At 40.2% G+C, this 10,497-nt stretch overlaps 1 protein-coding gene across 2 annotated transcripts in view; it reads left to right on the forward strand.

The window, feature by feature from the left end:
- Positions 1–10,497, forward strand: part of fam171a2a (family with sequence similarity 171 member A2a) — a 265,179-nt gene extending 254,682 nt beyond the window's left edge. The window contains exons 8-9 of one of the 2 annotated variants that reach the window (XM_073070662.1): positions 3,016–4,511; positions 9,760–10,497. In XM_073070662.1, coding sequence (XP_072926763.1) covers positions 3,016–4,511; positions 9,760–9,764 — 1,501 coding nt within the window. In that variant the 3' untranslated portion in view covers positions 9,765–10,497. Of the gene's footprint in view, positions 1–3,015 lie in introns of both variants that reach the window. The other variant, XM_073070661.1, reaches the window with a different exon arrangement.

Below are 10,497 nucleotides of genomic sequence, written 5' to 3' on the forward strand. Positions count from 1 at the left end.
CAGCAGTTCCTCATATTGCGCAAGTGCAGCCGCAGATGAGCGCAATGTGGAAAATTGTTGACTGGTGCGAGTGGAGTTGATGGCAATTTTGAATTTACAGAGTGGCGCAAAACAGCCCAGAAGCTGAAAATTGCATGTTTGTTAGATTGAAGTTGGTCAGAAATCAGCTGTGACACCAATGAGTGACAAAGTGTGCTTAAGTAGTTTACAATCCACTCCTATTTCTATGTTCCTCTCCTGTTTCTACAATCCAGACAAGGTGGTTTACATCTGTTTTCAAGTACAAACTGCGAGCTTAGCAGAAGCCCAGTGGAAACCCTGTGATTAGTAAGAGTTGAAACCACCAGCAGATGGAGCTCAAAGCATGGTGTGCCGGCCCTTCTGGTTGGTAGCTCAGGCTCCCCCTGCTGGCCGTTAGAGCTCACCACAGGACAGAAGTATTGAACAATGAGATTCACCAGCAAAAACAATGGAGTGATTTTTCTGATCTGGGTTGTTATCACAGGATTATTGTGGGAAAGATCTAGGATGTACCTGCTATGATTTCTTCTGCAGGGAAGAAATTATAGGCAATGTGCACATTATTTCTCTGTAACATGGCAAGATGGTGTGACCTTGCTGGAATTACTACTAAGTCAAAGTGCATTGATTATCAAAGTATGCACATTATATACAACCTTGAGATTTTTACAGACAGCCACAAAACAAAGAAACACAGAAGAACCCACTCAAAAAAAAACTATAGAATGAAAACTGTCAAACATCCACTCAGTGGGAAAAAAATTGTACAAACAATAAAAAATGTAAACAAATAACATGGACTGCAGAGTCCTCAAAAGTAAATCCACAGCCACGGAGTCAGTTCAGTGCTGCAGCCGTTCAGGCAAGTAGGTTGTTCGGTGCTTTGAGGAGTAACGTGTCACGGACCTAGTAAACTGAACACTCATTCATCCTTCACCTTCAGCCTTGACACTCTGATCTTTTTAATCAGGCTCAGTGCTTATATCAGCTGAACATTGGTTTGTTTCTCACTTCTGGGCCTGGGCCCGGGCTCCACCGCTTCAATCTCACCTGAAGTCTGCTCCAGCAATGGCCGTCACAGTTGTGCCTGCATTTTTGAGAGTCCTATTTGACGAATCCTTCAAGATACCACAAAAATACCAGTTGTGCAGATGGTTCAATAACATAACTCTGAAAGGGAAATTACAGGCTGTGGATTGTAGAGATTATGGTCTTGAAAAGTGTAATTAATAGAATAGTTAATAGTTTTGTTTACTGCTCGTAAAGCAGCTCCATGTCTCACCAGCGCCACCTTTGGCAATCGATCAGTTTGCATTTCATAGTTATTTTAATGTGTATTGTGGGTTGGTTGGCATCTCTGTGTCAAAAGACCTCATCAGCAATTTCATCTATTTGTGGAGAAGTCAAGTAACAAGGAAGAAAGAGAAATTGACCTTGAACCATGACATATGTGACATTGTCAGAAGAAACCAGGGATGATGGAATAGGAATTATTTCTTTGTATGCAATTTGTATTGGAAACATCAACCTTATAAGAGTGATAAATTCACTGATCCTAGAAGAAGAAAGGTCTTGGTTATGTCTTTTATCGATGTTGTATGATTTCACCATTGTTTTGTATTCTAGTGTACTAGTTAGGGGTCTCTTAAAGGGAAGTTTTGTGAGAACATTATCATTCCGAACTACAGTTGGGCTGCTTAAAGGGCACAGGAGGGAGGGGGCTTGATTTTGTATTTATATTTCATTCAACAGAAGAGTTCATTCAGTCCATTGAATCCTTCAGGTACAGCTAGCTAGTCCCATCTGCCTGCATGTCTACTTAGTAACGATACCTTGTAAATTCATGCCCTCATGCATTCACTTTGATTTTTATTTATTGAAATACAGTGTGGAATTGGCCCTTTTGGCTCATTGAGTCACACTGCTCAGCAACCCCCCAATCCAATCCTAGCCTAACCACAGGACAATTTACAATGACCAATTAACCTATCCACTGGTACGTCTTTGGACTGTGGGAAGAACCCAGAGATTGCACAGGGAGGACATACAAAGGGAGGTCATGTAAACAGTGAGGAGTGTATTCTTTGCCTATGGAATGATACTCATCAGTTTGTGAGATGTGTCAGTTAATGCACTTAGGATATATAGAATGGAAGTCAGGATCCTGGGAATCACCCTTTGTATCCATTGGTCACCACCTTCTGCCTCTCTCTGGGAATTTGGATTAGTACATCCCAACTACTTTGCACAGTGTTGATGGACAAATTAGCTTTTTTTCTGACATTCACAACTGGATATATATGATTGCTTACTTTTCATTCATGCACCAACAGTAAGAAGCATCAGGAATTAAATATCTAATCACTGTGTATTAAAGCTTTAAACATGCCATAAGGAATACCTTCCAATTTACAAGTATGCCATGTGCAACTCCTGATATTGACACAAATGCTGATACTAATAGTTGATATTAATAGTTTATTGCAATGATAGGACTTCAGCTATGAGGACTCTAGCCCAATCTCTGTTCCTGCCTGACCTTGATACTCTTATCTCTTCTCTGCCGTCTCCCACCACACTTCCCAGGTGTTAAGGCTGACATAGTGATCTTCATAAATCAAGGTATTGAGTACAGGAGTTGGGATGTTATGTTGACGACCTTAGTGTGGCCAAATTTGAAGTATTATATGCATTTCTGGTCACCTACCTGCAGGAAATATATCACTAAGATTAAAAGTGCCAGTTCATCTTCAAATTTCTTCCCCCAACATCAAGAAACCCAGTGCAAACTACTGATTGAATAACAAAGTATAACAGATTTTGAAATATGATTTTAATAATGTAGAATTTTTAAAGGCATGTATTGAAAGTGAAGTGACTTGTCCTATATTTAGAAGTTGTTGCTTAGATCAGGTACTGTCATTTAAATGTAGATGTGTGATGAATTTAAGCTTATAGTATTTTTTTTTTACTAACAGTGTTTTTATTTAATAGGAGAAGATGCCTAAAGCCACGGCAACAGCACAGGAAGTTGCAGATTGCTTCCACTTTGGACAGCTCCAAGAAGGACCAAGCCACCTCCATGTCTCATATCAATTTGATCAGTACCAGCCATTTGGAGTCAGTGTCCTCCAATGGAGATATGGATGTTCACACACCTATCTTGAAGTCTGCCTTTAGTACATCTCGAGAGTTTGAGAGCTCTCGAGAAGAGTTCTTCAAACAGATCCCATATAGGGATCCAGGTCCAAAAATGAGGCATATCAACAAAGCATCCACTGATACATTAGCCCATCGAGGAAATTCCAAGGAAGATTACCACAGGACAGTGGAGAGCTTTCCGTTGAAAGCTGCAAGGTCTATGGATGCCTCAGGAGAACTGGAGCCTCCTTTAGCGGATGACTACAGACACAGCTATAGTTCGATGGCTTCCCAACAGCCATCTGATGAAAAGGGGAGAGAAGTTCAAGCCCGCCGCATTTTGGCTGAAAGTAAACTTTGTACCAATGATCCACCCTCTCCTCCCCCACTGCCACCACCCTTTGAATCTCTCGTTGGTCACAAAATGGATAATAAGCCTTCGGAATACATGATGTCTCAGTCTGTTGATCATCTGGCCAGGCCCACAACGTTGTCCCAGCCAGGCCAACTAATCTTCTGTGGTTCTATTGATCACATGAAAGACAACATGTACAGGAATGTAATGCCTACTTTAGTCATTCCTGCCCATTATGTGGGATTAACTTCTGATTATCCCTGTATGGACCAGTCAGCAAGCGGCCCAACAGAGCAGCTAGAGATGAAGGGAGTTCAGATGGGAGTCCCCATGTCCCACCAGCCTGTACCCCAGCAGTATCAGCACCAACAAGTTCAACAATCAACCCCTCAGTCGGACGATGGAGAAGACAAAGCATGGGGCCCCCACTCTTCTTCCATGAGTGGGCCAATGGCAGTATTACTGAATGAATCAGCAATGGCACAGATGAATGGAGAATTGCAGGCACTGACCGAAAAGAAGTTCTTGGAGCTTGGGGTAAAGCCTCAACATCCCAGGGCCTGGTTTGTATCATTAGACGGACGATCCAATGCTCACGTTCGGCATTCCTACATTGACCTGCAGACCGGGGAGAGGATTGGGAGCAACGACGCCAGCTTAGATTCTGGCGTAGATGTAAACGAGGCAAAGCCTAGTAAAAAGCTGAAGGAGGAGCGTGACAGGCATGGACCAGCCAACGTAGCCTACAGCAAACTGGTTTACGTGGATGACAATGAGCAAAGCAGCAGTGAATGCAGAACAGCAGTCTGTTCCCCAGAGGACAATTCGCTCACTCCTCTACTTGAAGAGAATTCTGAGCACAGGGAAGCTATCCATCGACAAGAGCACAGCAGAGGGAACAGCATGAGAAGCAGTACCAGTGAAACTCGCAGGGATTCCACCACCAGCCCTGAAGAGGAGATGCAAGATCAGTCTGAAGGGGCAGATGACCAAGGTGAGAACAAAAAGAGCCCCTGGCAGAAAAGAGAGGAGCGGCCACTGATGGTGTTTAACCTGAAATGAACAGTGGACTTAACTTTTCCAAGACCTCGAATCGGACCTTCACAAGTATTTTGAAAATGCATCAGCATCCCATGAAAAAATCTGAGCACAAACTAAGGAAATCAATGAAGTCTAAAGCAACAAGCCCAACAGGCTTCTTGTAGTGGATCCCTGTCTGACAAAGCAGCAAACTAGTACTCCCAGAATTTGTGCAACTTTATATTGCTGAAACAATGGTTAAGAAAGCAGAAAGAATACCAGTGATAAAACTGCACATCTTCTGTAAAGGCAGTGAGGACATGTGTTCATGTTCTCTTTAGAATGTCTTACTGAGTTTTTGTAAAAAAATGTCATTGTGGTACTAACCCACACAGTAAACTCATTGAATGTTGTTTTTCCTGAGGAAGATGAAAAGACTATTTAAATATTCAATCCTTTTTGTTACTTTAATTGGAACAACCCTACCAAATGAAGCATTTTCATGCTTGCCAATCAGTAGTTTTACATGTCATGACTTTTTTGAATAGAAGCCTTTTTGGAAGGTAGATTTTCTTTTCCTTTTTTGTGTGCTGTACTTTCCTTAACTTGACCCAAAACCAACACCAGTAGCAGACCATTTAGATCTGGTTCAGAACTCTCCAAGTGCCTTCTTTATGTATAAGTTGAGCAAAAAAGGAGGGAAAGCAACACTTTGGCTATACTGACTTAAAATTGGAGAGCAATGACGTGGAGCCTAAAGTTAGGAAGTCAGAGCTTTTACTTATTTTATTATGTTCAATATGTGCAGAAACAGCTAAAGAAAAATATCCCTGTTACCACTGTGAATTTTCCTGGACTGTAGTCCATATGCCAGATAGGTGAAGCTGTCCTGCATGCAACTTATTTACAAACTATTCTGTACTCAGAGGTGCATCAGAAATTATTGTTTAATTAATATATATATTGAAAAATGACTATTAGGCTGAAGCCTTTTTGGATTACCAGGCTCACTAGTGACATGTTTGATTTTTTTTGTGTAGATGAACTAATTTTAATTACAGCTGGAAGTCTGCCAAGTACCCACTGAGCACAAAATTGGTGTAGCTGAATAGCTGGGTGTGGAATGCATGAGATTTGTTGAAAAATATTGGGCTGAATTCCCAGTCCTTTGTCTGAAGATCAGGATATGGGGTGGCGATAGGGATCAGTGCCCTAAAAATGGTGGCCCTTCACAACTGCCCTGATGGCATGGCACTTGGATATTGAAACCCATGGAGAGAGGGGAAATCCCAAACCTACTTCATACAAAATTCAGGAGGCTATAATGCTACTGGGACAGTATCTGGCTTTTTTCTGTACATGGCTAGCTGGAGCATGTTGTTGAGGGCTAGTGAGAGTTTTGATGAGAATGACCTTCCATGGTTTGGCCAGGACCTTTGCTGCTGTGAGATTTGTTCACTACCTTCCATCAACACCTTTCCAAAGTAGCTGGATCACCCTTTGGTATAGAGACTGTCTAGGACACCGTGGGGGGATCCAAGTTCAAGATGCAACTTGCTGTCCCAATGCAGATGTGACCTGGTCCTCAAAATGGCTTGGGTCTCTCTCCACTGGTCAACACAGCTGTTGTAAGTAGCAAACATGCTCTTCCATTGTATTCTCAATTTAAAGACTTTATAAAATGCTTTAACATTATTATGAAATCCACGTGAACTAAATGGTAAGAGACACTTTTACTCCCTTTAGTTTAATACTTAAGACTGGTATGTACTTCTAAAAGTGACTCTGATTTCTGGTAAAAACATAATAATAAGGGATTTAATTTGGGTTGTCCAAAAGTATATATTCCTTTTTCTGTTTGGGTGTTGCTGGCAAAGTCAGCATTTAATGCCTATTCCTAATTGTTCTTAAAAAGGTAACAGATTTCCTTTTTGAGCCATTGCTGTCCATGCTGAAGATATTCCCACTTTGGTTTTGATTGATTTCCATGAAATTTATCCCAAAATAATGAAGGATCAGCAATATAGTTCGGTCAGGATTCTGTATGAGTAGAACTGTGTGAGTACTGCACAGTACAGGCACTTCTGCCCACAATGTTGTGCTGATCCTTTAACCTGCTCTTAGACCTTTCCCTCCTACATAACCCTCCATTTCCCTGTCATCCACATGCTTTTCCATGTGGAGGTGAACTTGGTGATGGTCCCATGTGATACAGGGTGTGGGAGGGGCTAGTGCTGTCAGAAAAGACTTGGTGGACCACTGCAGTGTGTTTAGTCCACCAGTTGAAGAGGAGGTAAATGCTAAAGATGTTGGATGGGGTGTGTATTGGCCTGGATAGAGTCAAACTTCGTGAATATTTTTGAGTCAGCACCAGTATTCCATTATGTGCTGATCTTGTCCCATGTCTAAGGAAGGAAACCTTTGATGGGTGCACATTGAAGGATATTGAGGCTTTAATTTGCTGGCAAATTAAGTTCAATTTATCTTTTAGTTAATGTGGCTCTTCAGAAGATTATTGAAACAGATGCAAGGTAAGACATTGAACATAAATATCATTTGAATCAAAGAGGTCTTATAGAAGCCTAAAGTTATGAAAGGGATAGATAAGATAGAAGTAGGAAAGTTGTTTCTATTGGTAGGTGAGACTAGAACTAGGGGACCTAGCCTCAAGATTCAGGGGAATAGATTTAGGGTGGAGATGAGGAACTGTTTTTCCCAGAGAGTGGTGAATCTGTGGAATTCTCTGCCCAATGAAGCAGTGGAGGCTACATCAGTAAATATATTTAAGACAAGATTGGATAGATTTTTGCATAGTAGGGGAATTACAGGCTGTAGGGAAAAGGCAGGTGGAGGTGAGTCCATCAGCTCTGATCTTATTGAATGGTGGAGCAGGCCCAATGAGCCAGACGGCCTACTCCTGCTCCTATTTCTGATGTTCTTATGAATGAGCTGGTGAAGCTGGTTGGGTATAGAGAAGTCAATGAAGTCATACAGTAGAGAAACAGGCCTTTCAGCCCATCTAGTCAATTCTGAAACTATTTAAACTTCCTATTCCAATTTAGCTGCACTGGGACCATAGATTTCCATACCTCGACCAGCTATGTACCTATCCCTTAACCCATGACCTCTGGTTGTAGTCCTACACAGCCTCAGTGGAAAAAGCCTGCTTACATTTACCCTGTCTATATCTCTTGTAGTGTGGCACCCTAAGGAACTCCTGCAGTCATGTCAGAATCTTAGCCAAGACTCTTTGATAGTCAAATGCAGTTTTGATATCACGTCTGAAATGGAGTTCTTATATCCATGTTTGTGCCTGTGAGTGGTCCTGGAAAGCAGGGTACATCGGTGAGCAGATGCTGCTTGATAGTACTGTCCATCATATCCTCCATCACGTCACTAGCTATTGCGATTAGACTGATGGAGTGTTAAGTGGTGCAATTATATGTGTTCTACCTTTTGTGGACAGGCATAACTTGGCATATTGCTATGTTGTTGGGGAGATTCCAGTCTTAACTGTATTAGAAGAGTTTGACTGGAGACAAGTTTTTTTTACTGAGATTTTCAACAGAGCAACTACAATGTAGGCTCTGATTTCTCTTGTATCCATCTGTCAATAGCTTCTTGACAACATGTTGAGTGAATGAAATTCCCTGAATTCCCTTATGGTTGGCTCTGTTCTGATGAGGACCTAAGGATGTGTCATCTATCGGCAGTTCTGACTGAAAGTGGCTGCAGCTTCTTCATCCTTATCTTTACCCCTTACTTGTAGGGCTGTCACATCATTGAGAGTGGGATATTTAATGACATTTCTCTTCCGTTCAACTGTTCTCCATCATTCTCGAGTTTTGATCTGATCCGTGGTTGTGTGATCACCTAACTGTACAGCATGCTCCCTTTACGATTTAGCTTGTGCAGGATCCTGTGTTGGAACTCTATTTAGGAATAGTTGTAAGCTGCAGGAAATAGTTCTGACATTTTTTTGTTTTTTTTTATGAATCAAGTATCATCCTGATAGGTAACTGGATACAGTCTACTAACATTTTCATCTGGTAGACTTGTGTTCAAAATCCTGCCATGCCAATGGGAATAAAAATATCTCTTTTGCCATCTGAATGAATGCGGAGCTCATAACTGCAACTTGCAGAGCAAACTTCAATAATGCTTAAGTCAAAGAGCACATGGAAGGGGTATGTGGGGAATTGAATTTGTCAATTTAACTTTGATATAAACTTTAGTCCATACCAGAGCTGGTGGAGGTAGTGTTGTAAAAATTAATGGTCACCCAGTATTGATATCCCTTAAATTGAAAAATAAATATCAGAAAATGATTTGATTGGCAATGTGTGTAATGTGAAATGGAATTGAACATGAGTTTACAACACTTCTTGAGAAAGATGCAAGTGATTTTCAGATTTATTATCTACTCGTTAGTTTATTTCTAGTTAAAGCTTTAAATCCTTCAATGAGAATGACTTTCTTAAACACACTCACATTACCAAGTTGGAGTAGGCATCCAATGCATACCCAGTTTTCACTGACTTAATGCATTCTAATAGATTGTTGAGGTTAGAAAGACGATCTATAAGTGTCATGTTCCCAATTTGATAGATTCAAAATAAACGGAGCCTTCTTCTTTAAAGTATAAAAATACAGAACTGAAATATTGAATTTGATTATTCAGCAAGTATTTAAATACCCATTCCCAATATCTGAAGTGAGCACTTATTTGGGGAAAAACAAATAAAAACAAAATTAGATTTGACTTACTTTTCATTTTGTATCCACCAGATTTTGAACAGGTGCCCAACTACCTCTGCTGCTTTTGTTGATATGGTAAAATCCTGACAGAAGTAGAAAACAGTAGCTTGTCTCCTATGGTTGTGATAATCCTATGCTTCATAATAATAGTTTCTCTATTGCATCCTGAAGCCATGGAGTCTAGTGCAGGGGTGTGAATCAGAGGCAGCATTGTAGGTCAAACTAAATTAGGAAAAGTGGCTTCAAATGTTAAAACAGTTCGATTTGATAGAGACATGATGAGCTAGTAGTAGTTAAGACTAGTCTATTTATATATTTCATATTTTTATCCAGTAGATTTACACATAAGCAGATATTTTATTACATTGGCCATTGTATCTCCGCAGTGAAAATCTATTCCCAGCTCTTGAGATGTTTCAATTAAATGGAAGTTTCTAATATTCTCTTGAAAATATTTTTTTCAGACTGAACTTATGATCGTAAGCAATATTTGTTCATGATTGAAATGCTGACCAGTGGCAAGGCTGTCCGCCTCTTTGCAAAGCAGCGCCCATACCACACAGACCCAGAAGGCAGGAATATTGCTTGTGGAATCAGAACATTGATTTTCCAGTCCTGGTTCAAACCTGTGTACCTCCAGCTGTAGTGGAATATTGCAAACTCACTCCCTAATAAACTACAGTGCCAGAAGTATCTTAAGGAATGTATATTTTTAACCTGATTTTCTCTTTAAAAACAGTAATTCAACATCTACCTTTCCTGTTAATGCACATATTAAACAATGTAATTTTAGGCTCAAGACAAGAACTACTTTTTAAGGGTTTTTGGTATTGTAATTGTGAATGCTTTTTTTTCTAACCTAACAGACATTGTGCCATTAGTTCACATCTCCACTGGAGAGTTCATGTCATTGAGTTTCAATATTATGCCACAACTAAGATAAGATGAATGATCTGGGACTGTTTTTACTGAATATGTTGTATGTGTGGCTACATTTTAAACTGATTATTAGTGCTAGTAACTTGGTGTCTCTTATTTGACTCTAGGCCACATTTTTTTAAAATGATGTGGTCTTGAATAGAGATGTGTGCTTGCTTCCAGTTTGCTCTGATATTTTCAAAGAAAACATGGTCAAAATTCTGTGCAATCTTTTTTGCTTGTTCCTAAAGTAAAATTGTTAAAATAAAGCTTATTAAAAACTT

This window comes from Hemitrygon akajei, chromosome 18, assembly GCF_048418815.1.
Source record: "Hemitrygon akajei chromosome 18, sHemAka1.3, whole genome shotgun sequence".
NCBI lineage: Eukaryota > Metazoa > Chordata > Chondrichthyes > Myliobatiformes > Dasyatidae > Hemitrygon > Hemitrygon akajei.